General features: G+C 37.4%; 1 protein-coding gene across 1 annotated transcript in view; it reads left to right on the forward strand.

The window, feature by feature from the left end:
* adamts18 (ADAM metallopeptidase with thrombospondin type 1 motif, 18) overlaps positions 1-22,425 on the forward strand; it is an 83,528-nt gene that overhangs the window by 12,440 nt on the left and 48,663 nt on the right. Inside the window, exons 4-11 of the mRNA XM_056461973.1 lie at positions 12,961-13,240; positions 13,589-13,788; positions 13,860-13,943; positions 14,962-15,121; positions 15,700-15,805; positions 16,522-16,659; positions 18,993-19,146; positions 20,165-20,260. Coding sequence (XP_056317948.1) covers positions 12,961-13,240; positions 13,589-13,788; positions 13,860-13,943; positions 14,962-15,121; positions 15,700-15,805; positions 16,522-16,659; positions 18,993-19,146; positions 20,165-20,260 — 1,218 coding nt within the window. The remainder of the gene's footprint in view (positions 1-12,960; positions 13,241-13,588; positions 13,789-13,859; positions 13,944-14,961; positions 15,122-15,699; positions 15,806-16,521; positions 16,660-18,992; positions 19,147-20,164; positions 20,261-22,425) is intronic.

Genomic DNA, 22,425 nt, shown 5'->3' on the forward strand with positions numbered 1-22,425 from the left:
TTACGCAGCAAATGCCCTTTCAGCTGCAACCCATCACTGGGTAATAACCCAAGCTTTAAAATCCTTAAATAATGTATGTATTATTTTATGCATGCTTCGTTTAATTTAAGGTTTAAATAGATTATATCAAAGGGTCAAGGCCAGTTTTTGATTTTTCTTTTTTTTTTTTCAAATGACCCTCAAGTGTCTATTATTTGTCTGTACTCACACACTCTGTCCCTGCTGTAGCCAGTAGAGTTGATGCTCTGGTCAGATGTAACCCAGCGGTAGAATGCATATGTGTTTTAAAGCTGGGTAATAAGCAGCTTTGGGTTTCTCACTGCTCCCTTCCAGCCTTTAACAGCATGTAAGCACTTACTCATCTAGATTATTATACCACAGTTGGAGGCTTTAAAAACACTCACAGTTTACACAAAGAGATGCTAATTACGTTTCACAGAATCAGAGACAGGCAATAAATTATTTCCCATACTTACAATGAAGACTCGCCAGTGATGGATTCAAAGACAGATCTCACGTAACCACATAAAACAGACAGTCTTTGCGGTTTAGTCGACTACAGAGCAGTGCTTTGGTTTATTAGTTAATTCCCAACATCTGATGCTCCTTTGAGTAAGTTAAGACTCCGATCTGAGGGGAGAGAGAGTTAAAAGAGCTCTCATACTTTCTGTGCTCGCTTCGAAAATGAAACGTGTTTATCTGGCAGCAGACTCTGGCCCTCTAATCTACATCTCTTACAAGTGTTTCTTGAAGGAGATAACTAGAAGTCTGACACATGAATGTGAAACCAGAAGAAGAGACAGTGGTTGAGTGCTTCCCCAGTGTAATAGGCTTGAAGTAGTCAGGTGGTTTTTGGAGAAGGCTGTAGTTAGGCACTTGTGTTATTATGTGATTATCTGTCACACAATATTACATTAAAAGTGTTGAAGTGCAGTAATGTCTGTTCTGTAGTAGAGATTCACTTTTATTTATATCAGCTGAACTGGACTGTGGGGGAAACCGGAGCACCAACACAGGGAGAACATGCAAACTCTACACAGAAATGCCAACTGACCCAGCCAGAACTCGAACCAGTGACCTTCTTGCTGTGAGGTTACTGTAAATGATTTTTGTGTGACCTTGCCTTTTCATAAATAGCACCAGAGTAAAAGTTATTTTGAACTTGAAAACCATCACTTGCTCATATCCAGTTCATGAACCAGATGAATAATGTCTTTTAACCTGATAATTGGTTCACAAAAAAGCATTGGACGAGTAATGTTGTGAACTGGACAGATCTAAAAGAATATGACTCACTTATTCAAATGATATATAAACAACTCACTTATTCAAATGATCTGTTGAGTATCCAGTTATCCAGAGTATCCAGTTATGTTTTATGAATCTACTCGCATACACTTTTTTAGGCATTAAAAAGTCTTAAATTTACTGAAATATTGTGTTGTAGGTTTTAAATCTTTTTTTAATCAAGTCTTTATTTTCCTTTGTTCATGTATTGCTACCCAATCTGGCCAAAGCCCCTACAATCACCAACAATCCATCACTATAAAACTTGAAACTTTTTATTTAAAAAGGTAATTTTTAACTCTATTTATCTAAACAGTTTAATTATTTTCCTTACAATAACATTTGTTTAAAAGTGCTCCATGTATTTACTGCTGAGGACATCAACCTGGGCTGATTGTTGTGCATAGATTTAGTTTATTATAGTTTTTAAAACTTTTGTTGTATGGATACAAGTAGAGCTTGCTTGTTTTTACACAATATTTAAAATGTTTTGTTAAAAATGTTTTGTTTTTTTATTATAAATTAATTATTGTAATATTAAATGTATTAAATTAAAAAAAAAAATTGATATGGCAAATAAAAATCTCTTCCATCTGGGCTGTTTCAAAAATAACTTAGCCTTAAGCCCTTTATGAGCCTAAAATTTAATTCATAATAGTCTTAAAATGTCTTAAGTCTTGAATTTAACTTGGTGAAACCTGCAGAAACCCTGGATGTATTTAGACATGTCCATCCAGATTCTAAGTGTGGCTAGAAAATCAGGACCTAGCTGCATAGTATGTATTTGGTGCTGATTTGTCATCTGTGTATGCAGTATGAAAAATGTCTGTAAAAAAAGAAAAGAAAAAGGAGAGACAAAAAGAACAAAAAATATGTTGTGATAATAGAATTGCTGAGGCTCTTCAGTCAGTTTTCTCTCTCGTCTTCAGCCAGCTCCTTTCTTTCTGCATCCCGTCAGACATAATGGCCAAAAAAAAAAAAAAAATTGGCTCCAGCTTGAATCCATTTACCCCCATTATTGAAGCAAAGCGCCTCCATCTGCTAACTGCTGGACTAAGTTGTTAGATATTTGACAGTAAAGTTTGTTATGCCTCTAAAACAAATGGAATACATGTGTTTTAATTGTGTGCGGTGGACTGCAGGGCACATGCAGAGGTCCTGCAGGATGTTGGTTAAACACATGCTTGCGGGGTGCCGCGTTTGGGGAGGGCTTCTCTTCAGGAAGCTCGTCTAGAGTAATGTGCTGTAGTTTATTCAGAAAATGGCAGCATCAAAATCTGGCAGCTTTTCAGATAACGGCATCTTTTTCAGTAAATCATCTCCCATCCCTAACTATCTTATTCGGCTATATCCAGATATGGTTTCAAATACTAGTTGATTATAAATGTTAAAAATACTACAATTATTATTATTATTGTTATTATTATTACTATTGTTATTAGTGCTCCCCCCAGAGGGAAAAACAATCTGTCTGTCTGGGTGGTTTGAAAGATATATGAAAACCCACATCACAGCAATGGGAGTTGTCCAGTTATTTTTGAATGTTTCATAATTTGTGCAGAACATGGATCATTGGCATTGGTTTTTTGGTTGTAAGCAAAGTTTTAATGCAAATCCACACTGTAATTCCAATACACTAATAGTAGGGTGATTCTGTGCTATTATCATCAAAAAAGAATGTTACCCTGTTATTTAAAGAAAGTAAATTACATACTGGCCTTCTTTGGTACTGTAGATTTGTATGTGGCAGATGTTAGACGTTACAGTTTTTATGTGCATTTGATGTTTGTAATGCTTGAATGCAGATTTCAGTTTTACAGTGGCGTGCGCTATGACTTATGCATGAATAAAATCAAACCCGCAGACACTGTGTGAAGGAAAAGAGATGTCCTGAGAATGCTTTTTATATGCACTATGATTATTCTTCACATTTTTACATTTTTTTGTGTATTTTAGTGTGTATGCAGATAATTTTCATAATCAGCTGAGGCCCAGGATCCATATTTAATGATTGTCATAATCAGATGACTCTGCGATGAGTCTGTCCTGCTGGCCCGTGGCCCAGTATCAGAGAGATTCAGGCCAGATGACAGAACCATCACTTGTCCTTTCGGGCCAGTGCGTTGATACTGAAAACTTTGCATTGATTGATTTTGCACATTGCTTTAGTTTGATCTATTTTTGTGCCTTGAAAACTGACCTGTTTGGTGCTCTGTGAAATATTTCAACAATAAAGAAGTGATGGTCTTCAAAGCATCAGTAAGTATCAGAAGGTGAAAGAGCTGAAGATACTGCACATGGATTGCAGCAATGAGAAGAACTTGACTCTTTGTAAAGCATTTTTATCAGCTTTTGTTCAGATTTTCTTGTGGTTTATATGAAATGCCTCTTTAATTATTGTTACATTTCATTCCATTTTATGTGTTAATACAATTTACTTGTTAAATGTTGTTGTTACATTTAAAATATTTGTAATGGGGCAGCATGGTGGCTCAGTGGTTAGCCTCACAGCTAACCTGGTCGCCTCACAGCAAGAAGGTCGCTGGTTCGAGTCATGGCTGGGCAGTTGGCATTTCTATGAGGAGTTTGCATGATCTCCTTGTGTTGGTGTGGATTTCCTCAGGGTGCTCCGCTTTCCCCCACAGACCAAAGACATGCGCTATGGGTGAATTGGATGAACTACATTGGCTGTAGTGTATGAGTGTGTGAATGTGAGAGTGTATGGGTGTTTCCCAGTACTGGGTTACGGCTGGAAGGGCATCCGCTGAGTAAAACATATGCTAAAATAGTTGGCGGTTCATTCCACTGTGGCGACCTCTGAAATAGAAATTAAGCTGAAAGAAAATGAATGAAATGTTTGTAATGGACTTGTTATTTCCAAACAAATTCATATGAACAAATTTGTTCAACTGCATCATTTCAACTGAGCGATTCCGTCCTGTGCAGTATGTTATGGTTCAGTTTTGGTCACCCTGATTAGGCATGCATTTCCACTGGCATCTGTACATTTATTTGGTAGGTGTAGCATATGGCAGAAAGTTACAATTGAAGTCGTTCCTTACAAAGCAGAAGCTTTACAGGCTGTTCATGTATTGTATCTTTTGTACTGAATTCTGATTACTGAAGTTTATTTTTTCAAATGTAGAAGTGTGGCAATTGCATGCATACAGAGAGTAGAAGAGGCCCGGCGAGACACAGTGAACTGTCCCATAAACAACAATGAGGACATAGAAAAGATCATGCTCTTGCTTTTTGTCATGGGGCTGTTTGTTACAAGAAGACAGCAAGCATCGGCGTTGGCACCATTGTATAACGGTGCCATATCTTGGATGTGTATTTGGAAATGGTGCTTTCTGAGGTTTTTTTTTTCTGCTGGCTTGTTGCACACGTTGGTGACAATTCTCTGTAAACTTATAGCATTTAGTAGTAAACCTAGCTCCAACCTTTTGTTGTGCTAGGTACCCTTGTGAAAGGGTGGCAAAAAAGTGGTATGGTACGGTTTGTAATTTGGTACCTTTGACAGTGGAAATGAACATAAATGCCACATGGTTTATACTGTGCTGCTTAGTGGAGACGTGCCATTAATTATTACTTTTATATTCATAATTTTTTATTGTTTTCACCAATTAATTGTTTGAAAGTACAATAAATATTATTTATAGCACATTTTAAAATTTTCATTATGATATTCATTCATTCATTCATTCATTTTTGGCGTAGTCCGTTTATTAATCTGGGGTCACCACAGCGGAACGAACTGCCAAATATCCAGCATATGTTTTACGCAGCGGATGCCCTTTCAGCTGCAACCCAACACTGGGAACACCCATACACTCTCATTCCTTCACACACATACACTATGGCCAATTTAGCTTACCCAATTGACCTATAGCGCATGTCTTTGGACTTAGTTTGACATATATTTATGCATTGATGAGGTACCTGATCACTACTTTCAGTTCTCTCTATTTTTCTTTATCACATTTGCAGATGTTGGTAAATTAAAACATCAGACATCTCAGTTATTTTGCCTTCAGTTTGTGAAAGGAAGCTGTTAGCCATAAGACGAGAGGTCAGCGTGGCTGGAGAGGTGGCCCTGTTGCCCTCTGTTTAACGGTGGGAGCAGATGCCCCAGATGAGTGTGGCAGCCTGCCACGGTCTTCCACTGTTTTCACAGCATGTGCTTTTGCGGGCACCGCCTCAGCCCTGGGAGTGCCCTCTGTTTACTTTGCCACCTGCGAGATGGGAGGGGTCGGGGCACACGGGATCAAACACACAGGGGCATGAAGAACAGAAGGGGGTTAAATCAGTGAGTGAATGCACAGCTATTTTGCAAGGATTTGCCCATTCGTGGAGGCTGGGATTAGGTAGAATTCCACAGCCAGACGGAATGTGTGAGCTTCAGCAGTCTGGGAGACAAAGGTTAAAGATCTAGTCCTAAAGAGGGAAGATGACCTCAATTGGGAAGTGCGGGAAGATGCACTGTCCCATGACATGCAGCTTCTTTACGACACCGCAGGTCCCTAAATATTATGCTTGAATTTGTGTCTTTTAGGAAAACATTCAGTATTTATTTCATCCCCCAAGTCAAACTGAAAGGACAGAGTGCCTCATCTTTAGGATGGTATGTTTATTATATCTTTGTGGCTGTAGGTGAAATATTCCTTTTACTTAGCTAGAAACCTAAAAACAGCTGCTTGGCCTCTCTGAATGTTGTATCTTTGGCAATAATGACTCTGCCAGAATGAATATTACCCTGGCAGGGATGACTGGAGTAATATAGCGTATTTTACAACTGCAACACTTCCTACTTTGCAAAGCCAGGCTTGTCAGGAGAAGGCATGGGCTGGTATAAGTTTCAGACTATATGACAACCTTAGATAAAAATACCAGTGTCACGGTATTGTGATTACTGCTCTAAAATAAGTATTATTTAAATGTCTGAGTAAAAAACAACCTTTTTACCCCGTTAAACACAATAAATTTGATTTTAGGAAACATTTATAATAGTTTTGAGCAGTAAACTCGTCAGGGTAAATAACTAAAATAATTAATTGACTTCTGCTGTCTTCATAGATTTCAAAAAGACAGCTTTCTTTACAACACATTTTAAAAAAAACATTTAAAAACCTTATATATACCTTAGGAAAGGTATAACAGAAAATTGTAGAGGTTTTAAAACATAGACTTTCCCAAACTGCAGTAAACATTGAAACTGGTTATCATCCCATGCCTAGTCTGGAGGTAATGAGCATAGTCATTGTTGATGAATTAATAATAAATTGGTCTCATTGTTGATATGGCCATACACAGAGTATGAATAAAAATATTTAACAGGAAAGAGAAAAGTCAGAATCGATATTTGACCATTTACACCACCCTTGTCTGTCTACAAGAGCAGTAAAGCAGTTATGGATTTTTTAAAACAAATCAGTAATCACATGCATTAAGTGCTGTATGTACACAGTGATGTTATACAAAACATGCAACATTAGTGTCTTTGTGTTCTAACGCAAACCAGGGCCGTTTCTGCAGTCACTTGTTTAATTTCTGAAAGAATCAGCGGTTTTGAATGAATCATTTAAGCTAATGATTTGATTACTGCTCATAAAAGAAGCAAGTTTGTTTTGTTTTTAAATTAATCTCTGTTTTTGAATAATCAAGTGAAATGAAATAAACTCAAATTGGAGCGGGGCCATTTCAGTGACTGACAAATCATAGGAGGGCTGTTGTAACATTCAAGCACAAGAAGAAAGTGGAAACTTGACATAATTGATGCAACTTAGGACAATAGACATGACGTTTATATTTCAAGCATTACCTGTCACTAGTGATAATGTAAATGAGCATGCTTATCTATCACACAGCTGATAAAATGTATTTGTGAATGTTGTGTGTGTGGCAGAGTATATGCAGTCAAAACTCTAGCTTTTTGTTTCTTGTTGTACACGTTGAAGGGGGAGTTTAAACTGCTATGTAAATATTATAATAATAATAATGAGCAATTCCATGCAAATATCAACCTTGCCATTAAAAAAAATTAAGTTTTCACCAAAATAGCAAAACCGTTTCTGCATTTTTTTGTGTAGTCTTGTATTTTACAGTGCTTTAAAAATACTCAAAATTGTCTTTGTCAGTGTTTTCAAACAATTATATTTGAGTCACACAAGTGGCAATTTCACATCCGTCACATCCATAACAGTGAGACGTCCAAGCTTTTTCCTCAAATAAAATAAATCATGTTTGTTTTATAGTGATCTGACTCATATCCTTTTGATTAGCATCGTTTCTTTTGGGTTGTGCAGTTTAATTCACAGAATTTCTATGAAGTATGTTGTATACTGTAAACTTGCAGACTTTTTTTTGTCACATCCATAACGCATATTTATTTTCCTCACTTAAAATATAAAACATGTTTACAGATTGATATTTTTCTAATCCCATTACTCTGTGGCTAGTTGTTTTGAAAAATTTAAAGAGATGTTTCAATATAATGCTAACATATACTTCCTCTGTCAATTTATGTTTTGAGATTTTACTGCAAATGTCACATCTATAATGCTGGAATTGCTCTAATATATAATTATTATTTTTCTGTCCCAACCAATTGTTGCTTAACCAAAAGATAGCGTAAGAACAGCAGAAAGTTCTTTTTGTAAAACTATTAAAAAAGAGGGGGAAATTATATAGCCTATATATTCACTTTTTCTTTAACATGTTCAATTCAACTAGCAGTACAATTTTACTAATGTACATAGTTTTTTATACAAATCTCAAAACGCATATAATGAAAATCTATTAAATGAGACTATTTAAATCAGTGGTCTCAACTCCTGGAGGGCCGCAGCTCAGCATAGTTCAGTTCCAACCACCTCCAACTCACACCTGTTTAATAGTCTCTAGTAGTCTTGAGCATCTTGATTAGTTGGATCAGCTGTGTTTGATTAGGGTTGGAGCAAAACTGTGCAGAGCTGCGGCCCTCCAGGAGTCAAGTTTGAGATCTGTGATTGAAATGGAATATTAGCAAAATTATCATATTTGTTACATCACAAGCATAACGTGTAAGCCATGAAGAAGTGTTTATACAACAAAATACAGGCTGTATAAAACCGATAACAATCAAATGACCCTTGCATATTTTCAAAAATAAAGTAGCTGGAAGTCATTAATTTTCAAATGGGAGCACGTTTTCGCCGGTGAGGGCGTCAAGGAGAGTTGAAATCAAGTCAACTTTATTGTAATGAGCTTTGACGCAGTTCGGCGGCAAGCAATCAGAATGTAGATGTCCACCGCTTGAGAGGAGTCCAGAGAACACAGTCCTGTGAACTTTGGTTCTGACCACAGTTGTTCCCAAGAGTTTGATAATAGGGGCTTGATTATTGTGGTCAGCTGATTTTCAATTATTTGCGATGTTTTCTTACAGGGGCATACAATAAAAAGTTACTGGCGAGTTACTGATGGGCATTAATGTTATATATGTATATTTCTTTAATAAAGGCGGGATCTCTTATAACTACAGTACAGAACAGTATTGCTGTTTCAGAGTATTTCAGACATATGGACACATATTGGATAAGTGGAGCAAAGCCACACCACACGCAACAACTTGATCTTCCATTGTGAAATGAATTTGATAACAAGTATGCAACATTTTCAAGCTAGAAAGCATGGTTTTATGCAGTAATGTGAGTGATTTGCTGATATGCTGCAAGGGCTCCTTTAAATACGAGATCAATGAAGCAAAGTTTGATGCTCTCGCCGCTGCTGTGAAGGCAGACAGAGCAAACTTTGATGCTCCCACCACCTTCGCTTTGAACACACAGTTACTCTCAACCGCACACTAAGAGAAACTCAAAGTAAATCTAATCCAAATGCAGTACTTTAAATGTCCAGCAGGTGGCAGGTCAAAACCACAGGAGGCTATATGTGACTGCACAACAATGATAGTGGCTGAAAAATATATGTTTTTGTGGGCTGAATATCGTTATATTTTTGACATCAGTTGTGGGCCCGAGGGAGGAGGAGGAGGGCTGTAAATAGCCCGTGTGCTGGGAGTTTGAGACTCCTGATTTAAATGAATGATTCAGTTATTTTTTCCGCCATCTACTGGTAAAACAGTATACCTCCACTGTCACTAGCTACGTTTACATCCACCTATTTTCGGTTGATGGAAAATGCCAAGATGCGCATAAATTTTGAAAAAGTATGCGCATAACTGAGTAGCATAAACTTTTTATTCGATAAGAAAAGATGCACATAAACTACGATGGAAACACTTCTACCGAACTATTTCCAGTGTGCGCATTAAAAAAGTCATGTGACTGTTATGAGAGATCATGTGATGATAAAAATGTGTGAGAATGGACAAACCAGCTGGCTGAGCACACTGTAAAACATCTGAAATGTTCTTTTGGTCATTCTAAAACGCCTTACCGTTTAAGTATAAGTGTAATTATATTATTAATGACCTCCAGAATCAAGAGTGTCTGTGCTCCTCGTCTCACACCTTCAAACACCACCGCACATTCACTGCGTGTAATGATTGCATACTGAGGCGCAAGTAATTTATTAAATGAAGAAAAGATTGGCGCAGCTTTTCCTACCGCAGCAAGTTCCGTTTTATATTTGGCACCAGTTAATCAGGAAGTGACGATTTTGTTAGCTTTGACTTGTTGGAACATGCGAAATGATGCTTTATTTGGACATTTTTTATGCTATATTACAATTTTTGGATGGAAACATAGCTACTGACTGTTTCCAAAATAATAGATAATGTAAATATAACAAAACATATGACGCATAACATAAATATTCATCATGTGAACTCAAAGAATGGACTACGCCTCGATGTGTAGTATGTATGTTTCATGAAGTTGATGTAAATTGCTTTTTCCACTGGCACCACAGTTTTCAAAGCGTGATTCAAGCCTGAAATACTGCTACATTTACCTGGAAACGACATCGCACAGAAACACTGACCCAAACCAAATATATTGTCAACACAAGTATTTGACTTATAATGAAGCAATTAAGCTCTGACATGGTTTATTAGTAATGGCTTAATATGCGCATGTGTTGGCTTGCACTGAATGTATCCCAGGGCACTAATGCATGTCACCATCATAGCAGACGATAAGCTTTGGGCTTGCCTTTGACCCCGCACCTCATTAATCACTTCTCGCGAATATCTGACCTCTCAAACATGCCATCTAATTCAGCTCTAAAAGATACATAAAACGTCCCCAGTCCAGATAAGATGAGACTGGATGATGTGATTTCAAGTATTTTCCTGATAATGTTGCTGCGTTAGAATTAATATTACCCACGTTGCATGGTATATAAAAAACAGTAAGTTGCCTCTCAGGCTTTATTTTTCCATGGAAAAAAAAAAGAGTTAATTAGGGAGTTTCAAGGTCTGAGTGCTGTTGAGAGAGGATGTAGATATGATAGTCTATCTTACCTGTCATGCCTGGCTTTTGGCCATGCTAATCATCACTATAAAACAAGCTGCTGAAAGGTTATGCTGCATTTGAATTTTCCTCTTCTCTCTGTACTGAAACATTTGATAAATGGGCAGCTTCTTAAGATGCCTCCAGAAGCCCCAGGCTGCTCTACGTCCCACCATGTCATCTTTTGTTTATTGTGTACTGACAGCTGTAACTATGGCGATGCCCGTTTTTTGTGACTCTGCAACAGCTGTTTTCTTAAGCAGCAAAGTTTCAGCTGGAGGACCACAAATCCCCCACAGCCAGGAATGTAAAAGTCGATGGTCTCCTGGAGGGCTTTTCTTCCATGACATCAAACTCACTTAAATACCTCACGTCTTTGATTTGATATATATTCGGTCCCATATCTGTGCGCTCCGATTTTTAACTTGAACCAGAGGGATAGGTGACCTCTGTTGACAGCATCTGTTGCGTGCTGTTGATTGCCACCAAAAACAAGTTCAAGTAAGCCCTCAGTTTGTAGAAAGAAAACAATAAACATGCTGACAGTTGTGTCCACTTGTGCTTGCAATGGAGATCTTTTAATCAATCACAGTATGCAGCACATGCTGTTGCATTTAAGCTGGAAAATGTCCTTAACTAGAGATGCACAATGTATTGGTATTGAATTGGTTATCAGCTGTTATCGATAGATAGTATTGTCAGTATTTGCTAAATATCAGAAGTCTATTATTGTATAACGTCTGCCATCATCTAATGCTTACTTTGTTTATGTTTTTCAAATTATATATGTTGTGATGCCTCATATAGGATTTATATGAGTTTGGTCCTTTTTTTTATTAGTATAGTTTAATATTTTTTAATCATTTCGACAAAATTATTCATTCAGTCATTTTCTTTTCGGCTTAGTCCCTATATTAATCTGGGGTCTATATTAAACTTATCCAGCATATGTTTTACACAGCGGATGCCCTTCCAGCCACAACCCAAAACTGGGAAACACCCATACAGTCTTGCATTCACACACAAACACTTTGGCCAATTTAGCTTACTCAATTTACCTATAGGAAACCCACGCGAACACGGGGAGAACATGCAAACTCCACACAGAAATGCTAACTGACCCAGCCGGGGCTCGAACCAGCGACATTCTTGCTGCGAGGCGAACATGCTACCCTCTGTGCCACCGTGACGCCCTGACAAAATTATGTACAATTTTTAAGAAGACTCAATACATTTTTTTTTTGGTTTTATCTGTATTGACCATAATTGTAATATTTGTGCACAAAAATGCTATACTGTTAAAATAAATACATAATTAATAATGCATTTACATATTTATATCAAAATTATATATTTAAGTATAATATAAGTCAGAATTATTAGCCCCCCTGTTTATTTTTTTCCCCAATTTCAAGTTTAACGAAAAGAAGATTTTTTTTTTCAACACATTTCTAAACATAATAGTTTTAATAACTCATTTCTAATAACTGGTTTATTTTATCTTTACCATGATGACAGTATGTAATATTTCACTTGATGTTTTTCAAGAAACTTCTATACAGCTTAAAGTAACATTTAAAGGCTTAACTAGGTTAATTAGGTTAACTAGGCTGGTTAGGGTAATTAGGCAAGTTATTGCATAACAGTGGTTTGTTCTGTAGACTATCGGAAAAGGGGCTAATAATTTTGACCTTAAAATGGTTCATAAAAAGTTATGCTTTAAAAAAAACTGTGATTATTCTAGCCAAAATAAATCAAATAAGACTTTCTCCAGAAGAAAAAAAAAATATTATCAGACATACTGACATACTTGCTCTGTCAAACATAATTTGGAAAATATTTAAAAAAGAAAAAAATTCAAAGGGGGGCTAATAATTCTGACTTCAACTGTATGTGTATATATATATATATATATATATATATATATATATATATATATATATATATATATATATATATATATATATATATATATATATATATATATATATATATATATATATATATATATATATAAACACATACATACATACATACATACATACATACATACATATACACACATACATACATACATATATTTATATGTATTATAGTTCTGTGCTTTCAGAAACATAAAAATCTTTAAACTTTTAAACATTAATGTTTATATGTCTGTCTTGTAAACACAGTCATACCTCATTGTTTGTTATTACATGGATACCTCTTCCTCTGTGCTCTGCAGTCAGGCCTGATCCGTTACTCCAGTGAGGAACTTCTCATCACTCCACTACCACAGCATTTAGCTTTACGGCACAACTACAGCGCCCCCTCTGGACATCACCCACATGTCATCTACAAGCGGTCAGCAGAGCGTAGAGTGCATGCTGATAAAACTGACCAGACCAGGAGCTTTAAATCAACCAACCCCTATGAAGACCATTACCATCATCGCCACCACCATCACCATGATTACCAACACGGAAAGCTCCAGAGACAACATTTCTGCGGACGCCGCAAGCAATGTATGTAAGGGAATTTCCTTTTAGCTTTTGTTTTGTAGATGGAAAGCACATTATATATATGTAGTAGCATTCGTCAGCAAACTTCTTTGAGATATTCTGACTGATTCCCAAAGCAAAACTGCTGTGTCATTATCATCCGTTGTACCGAATGAATTGAATGAAAGCTTGGAAACAGCATGTGAGGTTAATGACTGTGTTTTTCCTGCTCTGTCGTCGCCTCTCCACTGCTTTTATCTGGGAGCTAGCTTGGAAAATGGACAAGCAGTTATTTGAGGCAATTTCCAGTTTCTCTCTATACTTTTTCATGAGTTTCCACACTTTTATCTTTCCACCTGATCCTAACTACAGATACTCCCAAGCCTCCTACAGAGGATCATTTTGTCATGCCTGACGAGTTTGAGCAGCAAATCCGAGTGAAACGCTCAGAGATCACATCGAGCAAAGAGGGTGGGCTGAACGTGGAGACTCTGGTGGTGGCAGACCGGAAGATGCTGGAGAAACATGGCAGAGACAATGTCACTACCTATGTCCTTACTGTCATGAACATGGTGGGTAGAGCTACTACATTGAAGACACTTTGTTTCTAAAGTGATGTGTGAAGTAATGTTGTGTTAAACAGGTCTCAAGTCTTTTCAAAGATGGGACTATTGGGAATGATATCAACATTGTTGTGGTCAGCCTCCTCCTACTTGAGAAAGATCCGGTAAAAAAGATGTCTGTCTGTCTGTCTGTCTGTCTGTCTGTCTGTTAGCCATAGCTGTTCATCCGACCATCCATCTGTCCGTCCGTCCATTCATCCATCCATCCACCCGCCCAATCATCCAGTCACCCATCCATCCACCAATCAATCCATCCACCCGCCCAATCATCCAGTCACTCATCCATCCATCCACCAATCCATCCATCCACCAACCCATCCATCCACCAATCCATCTACCAACCCATCCATCCATCCATCCATCAACCCACCCACTCATCCATCCATCTGCCCACCCACCCAATCATCCAGTCACCCATCCGTTCATCAAACCATCCATCCATTCATCCATCCAACCAACAGTTTTGAGATTTGCACTCACAGTTTAGAGAAGTTAAGTCTGTTTTGAGAAATGTGCCAAAGCAGTTCAGAAAAACTATATTACTATTATTTCCATCACATTCAACAAAAACAAATATGCAGTCAAGGCCAAAAATATTCATACCACTGGCAAATTCTGACTAAAAGTTTTTGTTCAAATGTAAATAAATGCTGAGAATTGTTTTTCCACAATGATGTCTGGTTTACATTGTCTTACTATCTTTTGGGAGAAGCCTGTGACATTTCCAGTCAAGCAAAGCAAAGCCAAATCAAACCAAATCAAAGCAAAGCAAAAGCAAAAGCAAAAGCAAAAGCAAAACACAACAAAACTAGCTGGTTGAATAAAAGTTCTTTAAGTTATAATTTGCCAGGGGTATGAGTAAGTTTGGACTTGACTATATATGTTGAATAGGATGCAATTAATAGTTATAACAATATTGCATGTTGCATATCTTAATTTGCTTTCATGACAACAGCGCTGAAGACACTGGCCACTACAGCTTGTTTGTTCTTATTTAAAGGAGAGTTTGCCTTTTGAATGATTCCCAGCATTTTAAAGGAATTCTTTCATACCTGATCATTCATTACTTTCTTTTCTCTCTCTCATCACCCCTTTGATCTCTCTTGATTTCACTGCTGTCAGCTGGGCCTGTCTATCAACCACCACGCAGACCAATCCCTCAACAGCTTTTGCCAGTGGCAGTCGGGCCTTGTAGGTAAAAATGGCAAGCGGCACGACCATGCTATACTGCTGACAGGGCTGGACATCTGCTCCTGGAAGAATGAACCGTGTGACACCTTGGGTGAGGCACTTGACATGCACCATCCAGCATCAGTATTGGGTCATGTGTTGTGATGTCAGCAGCTAATCGAGTCCTAGAGAGTGCATTACACAATGGCAAGGTTAGAAAGAGCTTGTGGTTGGTGATGCGTGTCCTGGTTTGGCCTCAGGCAAAGAACTTCACCTGAATGAATCCAAGAAAACTCAAATCCACTTTGCAGTCAGTTGGCAGCTTCTTCAGTTTTTGCTATAGAGGCGTCAGCCAAATGTAATGAATTCAGCTTTAAAGCTCCAAACCACAAGTATGCACCTCTTTGAATGTATGGCAAAGGGGAAAGCACTGCTTTTATATTGCCTCTGTATGATGTGAAATTTAAACTGAAGCCTTTTTCTAAAACCATACAGTCAGAAAAATAGTAAAATGGGATTGTGTTTCAATTTCTATAGGTTTGAAAACACTGGGGTCTGATAAGTGATATTTAAATCATAATTTTCTGCTTTCATCCACAACTCTTGGACTTTATTGTCTCTTTAAACGATTCATTTGATTCATATTTGACTTGTACCTCTGTTTTGTTCTTTCTAACTATATGTCTGCAGGTTTTGCTCCAATAAGTGGGATGTGTAGCAAATATCGGAGCTGCACGATTAATGAAGACACAGGGTTGGGCCTTGCTTTCACAATCGCTCATGAGTCGGGACATAAGTATGTTCATTCCTACTTTCAGATCACGCACATTTACATTTGGGGAAACCATATGCTGTGTAACAGACAAACATTTTGTTTGTGTTTTACGGTTGCCATTGTGATGAGGGGAAGTTTATGTTGTACGTCTGAGATTTAGTTTTTATGACAACCGTATTTTGAGCCGTTTGGTCCTTTGGCATGTTCTCAACATAAACTGGAAGGAAATCTATCCTGGAGAACCACCAGGTTGATAACATGTTGTGGGATTTGTTATTCTCAGTGGTTGAAACATTTTGGTCAAATGAAATGGACACGTGCCTGCAATGTGCACAGTGTTTGGGGCAAAATCTTCACTGGCCAACAGTCATTAATCACTCATTTATTGAGGAGTGGTCATTTATAAACATGACATGTCTTGCCAACATTGCACATGTCTGCTATATTTCATGATTATAGTGCGGTTGTTTATTTTGAAGCATTAATTGGTCTGAATCTCACAGGGCTGATGAAAGTATGCCTCTGAATGTGTCAGTGGGAATCTTGTCCAATACGACTGAGTACAGAGATTATTAAAGGGGTTTGTGGGATGAAAGAGCTTTCAGCTACAGAGGTAATGTCCCACCTGACTGAGGGAGTGGTTCTTGTCCTGGGGTTGTTCATTAATAGTCTCTCTGGGTAAAACTCACACCCTCCATCTCTCCCTCTTTTTTTGCTTCTTCCATGTTTTGCTCCAGTTTTGGAATGATCCATGACGGAGAGGGGAATCCCTGCCGGAAGACTGAGGGGAATATAATGTCTCCAACATTGGCCGGGAATAATGGTGTTTTCTCGTGGTCTGCATGTAGTCGGCAATACCTTAACCGTTTTTTAGGGTAAACTATAACCTTTACTTTACATTATATTATTCCAAGACTAAAGTGTACATTTTGGAAATTTTTTTGTTTTTCATCTTCACTGTAAAAAAATAAGTTAGTACAAGAAAAAAACATAATCCTCATTTCCTTTTACTTTTTCTTGTTCACTCAACTTTCGAAATCATCAGCTGCACAGACCTCAAATTATGTGTTAGTAATACAAAAACATTTAGTTGGGTTAACATAAGATTATTAGTTTTCTGGAGAGGTGAACTACTCTGTGACAACTTTTTACAGTTGTGCCAACTGAAAATTTTTTGTCTGCAGAACTGGAATGCCTTAGGTTGAGTGAACAAAAAAATCCCTATTTCCTTTCGGTTTTTCTCATGTACTCAATATTTTTTCACCTTTAATTGACAGGACAGTAGAGAGTATAGACAGGAAAGCAAGGGGAGAGGAGAGAGGGGAAGGATCATCACAGGTAGGAATCGAACTCCGTGTACACCGGAGTGCCATGTGTCGACACTAACCACTACAGCATTCGTGCCGACGTGTACTGAACTTTTGAAAACATGAGTTGCACTGACCTAAAATGTCTAAAGTTGAGTGAACAAAAAACTCTTTTGGAAATTGGTACTAAGAAGTAATACATCATCAGAACAAACAAACATAGTTTAATTGAAAAAAAAAAAAAAACAGGAAAGCATGCTTCACATTTCAAAGCATTTTTCCCTGTTTGTCCTACCCTGTTTTGATCCTTGTCTTGTTTACCGTTATTGTTGTTTTACCTGCTGTCCTGTTTCTAATTCTTTGTCTAATAAACGTCTGTTTTAGTTTAGTTTTTTTAATTGAACTATGTTTCTTTGTTCTGAAAATGTATTATTTCTTAGTACCAATTTCCACACAATTTTTTTTATTCACTTAACTTCAGACATTTTAGGTCAGTGCAACTCATGTTTTCAAAAGTTGAGTACACGTCGGCACCAATTGTGTAGTGATTAGGGCATCAACCCATGGCACTCACCGTTCACAGAGTTCGATTCACAGTCCTTCCCCTCTCTTCTCTCCCCGCGCTTTCCTGTCTATACTCTCTACTGTCCTGTCAATTAAAGGTGAAAGAAAAAATGTTGAGTACACAAGAAAAAATAAGGATTATGTTTTTTGGTTCACTCAACTTGAGGCTTTCCACTTCTTCAGACAAAAAATCAGTTGGCACAACTGAAAAAGTTTTGTCACGGAGTAGTTCACCTCTCTAGAAAACTAATAGTCTTATGTTAACCCAACTAAATATTTTTTGTAGTACTGACAAATAATTTTAGGTCAGTGCAGCTGATGTTTTCAAAAGTTGAGTGAACAAGAAAAAGCAAAAGGAAATCAGAATTATGTTTGTTTTTTTTGTACTGACTTAATTTTTTTACAGTGTACCTAATACAAAATAATTTAATAAAACAATGTCACATCCAGTTAAGTTTTTAATCCAGATGTTACCTTTTTTTAGTAACAATGCATTACAATGATAAAACATTTTAAACATTCATAATGTTACAAAATGTGTAGGCTAACTGATTAAAATTTGACATTTTAGGTGCATGTGAAGACTCATCATTTATATTGATTAATTAATAATAAATTAAGTTTTGTGAAAGAAAAATGTCATAACATGGGTAAGCTAATCTTGCACTTTATCATTTAGAACACAGATGTCAAATCCAGTTCTTGCAGGGCCACAGCTCTGCACAGTTTAGTTCCAACTCTGCTTCAACACACTTACCTGTTGGTTTTTATACATTTATTTATAAAAGTTGATAAATGTATAGAAATTCAAGGCTCTTAAAAAGTCTTAAATGCTATTTTTGCAAGGTATTACATTTTTATATCATTTTTGATTGGGCAATGTATAGTTTGCTAAAGTATACTAAAGTTTGCCTGAATGAAATCTTTGAATATGATTTATTCATATGATTCAAATGCTGTGTAGTTTATGAAATCAATGAAATCCTAAAATCCTACTAGATTTGACATCATGCTGCTTTGTTTACTGCAGTAACCAAGGCAACACCAGTATTTCTGCAGTTCTATAGGCACCAACCTGCTAAATTAGCTAGATTTAATAGATTTTCATTCAGTATATGATTATAGTTTTAATTTTGGATTAGTTTCTTACATTAATATTTAGTAAATATACTGTAAGTTAAAATCTCACCAGTGTTTCCGGTTGAAGTGGTTATAAAGTCTTAAAATGTATGGAAAGGGTCTTAAAAAGGGTCTTAAAATGTATTGAACTTCACTTTCTGATTCCTGTATGTACTCTGTTAAAACTCATCTATCTTCATGTACATTCACTTTCACAGTACAGCTCAGGCTTCGTGTCTAGTGGACGAGCCCAAGCAGATTGGCCAGTACAAGTATCCTGAGCAGCTTCCAGGTCAGCTGTACGATGCAGATATACAGTGCAAATGGCAGTTTGGCTCAAAGGCAAAACTATGTGGCCTGGACTTTGTAAAGGTAATGCATAGCGCTTAAAAATTTTCCATTCATAGTTGAATCACTTTAATAGATCTTCATACTAAATTAGTTTGAACACATGTTGGAAACGGTGAAGTCCTTTTGACAAAACACAATGTCACGAAAGCATTCACCGAGATTGAGTTCATTTAGAGTCTCAGATATTTAAATGTGCTCCAACCTGTAATGTTTGTGTGCAAAGACTTTATGGTGAACACAAACACGCATCAGAAAGAAAACAAACTACCGAGAGGAAACCCATTGCCTTAAAATCTACTCTAAGTCTTCATTCACAGTCCCTGCGGAACAAAGGTTCCACAAAGATGGACAGGGCCCCCTTTGGCATCCGCTGTAGCCTTTAGCGTCTAACGCACACATTGATATGCAAATAGTTATGCTTGGGAAATGAACATTGCGAGAGTCTATCTGTGGGATTAGCTCTCATGCTATGGACTTCCTCTCCTGTTGCTTTTGTGCTCTTCGGAGACTGAAAAGAGTCTTGAACGACGACCTTGATGGAAGGCAGCTGTACATCTTAATTAAGAATGATTGTGGAGATAAAACCCACTGTTTTTGTTTCCTCCATCCCCCACAAACCATCCCGTCCTTGTCACAAAGTCGTTGAGATGTAATTAGCCGTGGGAGCTAGCGGCATTAGCTACCCGATGATCCATGGTCCGGTGTTGCTAGCTTTTGTAAACCACATCTCTCTCTCACTCGTCTGCCAGATGCAATCGGGCCGTCGGCCAGCAGTGGCCGGTCTCCCAACCTCTCATCACCCATTATTATCATCGTATTGTGGGAAGAAACAAAATGCAGCGATAATAGCGTGTTTCTTTTGGGCAGCACAGTGATTGATTTTGACAGGCTTTTTTATTTGTTGGGAAAGTTGATTGGCCGTTGCTGTAGAAACAGGAGGTCGGCGTGGTGAGGTACAAGTCAGGGAGGTTGAATGGTTTCCCAGCGGGTGTAGTAGGCCTGTCTTTGACTGTTCTCTCTGTGTGTTCGTGCCCACCAGGACATCTGTAAATCATTGTGGTGCCACAGAACAGGACACCGGTGTGAGACCAAGTTCATGCCTGCTGCCGAGGGCACCATCTGTGGAGCAGACATGGTGAGTGAGAGCTTGTCTGTGTGAACCTGATGAACCACCTCTGTCCGAATTCTCTCTAGCCACCTGTGGTATGGTTCTCTGCTTTGTGCGAATGAGCGTAAAGATGGCTTGTCCTGCGTATCTTTCCACTGGACGAGGGTGAGAGGTGCTGATGTGTAGGACTCTGCGGCTTGGCTGGGCCGAGTCCTGCTCTCCAGGTGTAACTCTGGGCTCAGTCCCAAACCAGCAGGCCACAAGATCTCCTCAGCAGATACGCACTCTCTCCATTTACCTCACTTCCCCTCTCATGCCTTCTCTTTGACTTGAAAGAAATCACTTTGGTCTTCTGTTATCTCTTCATTTGTAACACAAACTGATTTGGGGTTGCTTTGGGCTTTTTGAATGTAAGCACATTTCTCTGGAGGACGTTTTTATATTGGAGTAAAAAAAGTGTGAAGTCTAAAATAAGAAAATTGCAAAGTAAGGCATTTCACAACTCAGACATAATGTATAGTGTGATATTTACAGTTTTTAACCATTATAATTCCACAGCTGCAAGAAATAATAATACTGTATATATAATTATACAATTATATGTTTAATAAAAATAATTATAAGTATTATATAACATTGTGACATACAAGGTCACAATTTTATGTGTGTCACGTTACAATATAATTCCAAAAAAATTTTCTTACGTAGTATTTTGTCTTGTTCTTAAGATTTTTAAATCACCAGACACTTGTTTAAAGAGCCCCTATTATGTATTAAAAAAAGGTAACATTTTGGATTTGGGGGTCTCCTACAACATGCTGATATGCGTGCAAGGTCAAAAAACACTTTCATTGTCTTATAATGTGCTTTTATTTTTACCTAATTTTCCCAGCGACTCCGATTCAAGTGTGTTGGATTAGGGAGAGCTTGAAAATGTGTACTGTTGGTCTGCCTTCAGGAACAGGGTTGGGAAACACTGCTCTAGACCATGACACACATTCAGCTGAACTATTTTGAAACTTGACCGCTGCTCGTGTGTAGGAACAGCTGATGTTGGCCATAGCAACGACAAATGGCAGAGGATTGCGAGCTCACAAATGCGTTTAAATTCGTAAAGAAAGCGGCACACAACACTTTTTAAACATGGTTTTAGATAAGATTTGAGAATATAAAGAGTTAATCGGATACAGTACAAGCTGCGTGGATAAATTTATACAGTACTTTTTATAAATTTATAAAGTACAAGATACTGATAAATTTCATGTCAAGCTCTGACAAAGTCCCATACATCAAAAGTCTTTTCTGAAAAAAAGTCTTTCATTTAATAAACAGCTGACAAATTCCCCGTTGTAAGTGTGTAGATTGCTAAAGCACTCGTCAGAAAAATGACGGGAACACAGCACAAGGCTGGGGCTATAATGTTGAGGTATTTTTGCAAAAATATACTTCAACCGCTGACTCTTTAAAGCCTCATCTTTGGGTAGGGAAAATAACACCAACTTTCCCTCACACTTCAGACTACTTTAATAGTTTTAAACATGGTGCACTTTCAGATTTAAGCCTTGGATACCAGGATATTTGGATAACCTGGATATTTCACTTCACTTAGCATTGTGTTACACACCCATAATTGGGGCTCTTTAAAATATGTGCTGCGCTTTGTTTTACTCTTTATTGTCAACTGTGTTGTTTTAAAGTAAATTATAAATAAAATTGAATTGAATTGAATTGTTGGAGAAGGACAGTGACTTTAAAAAAAAAAGTAAAATTTAGAATTGAAGAATCTTGTTTTTAAAAGAAACATGTCAAAATGAAAAATGAGTTTGTACGATGATTTTTTTCTAGATTTAAGAAATAGTTTCTGCCACTGAACAATTCCAGCTGTTATCTTACTATTTAGTTTGTTCTTACTTCTCACAATTCTGACTTTTTTCTTAAGATTGCAGGACATAAACAACCAAAATTGCAAGTTTATATCTCTACATCTTAATCAAATTCATTTTCACATTTATTAGTGTATAATTAAAACTAATGAGACCTCATTGTTACATTGATGTTACAGTTGTTTTCGTAATTTCAAGAGTTCACACTGAGTTGATGATTGACAATAAAGCTTGTTTGGCATGCTGTCCCAGGAGAGAGCCCTGAGCTCATAAGATCCTTGAGCCCTGGGCTTCCTCTCGTTAGGAGGG

The sequence above is a fragment of the Danio aesculapii genome, chromosome 7, assembly GCF_903798145.1.
Source record: "Danio aesculapii chromosome 7, fDanAes4.1, whole genome shotgun sequence".
Taxonomy (NCBI): domain Eukaryota; kingdom Metazoa; phylum Chordata; class Actinopteri; order Cypriniformes; family Danionidae; genus Danio; species Danio aesculapii.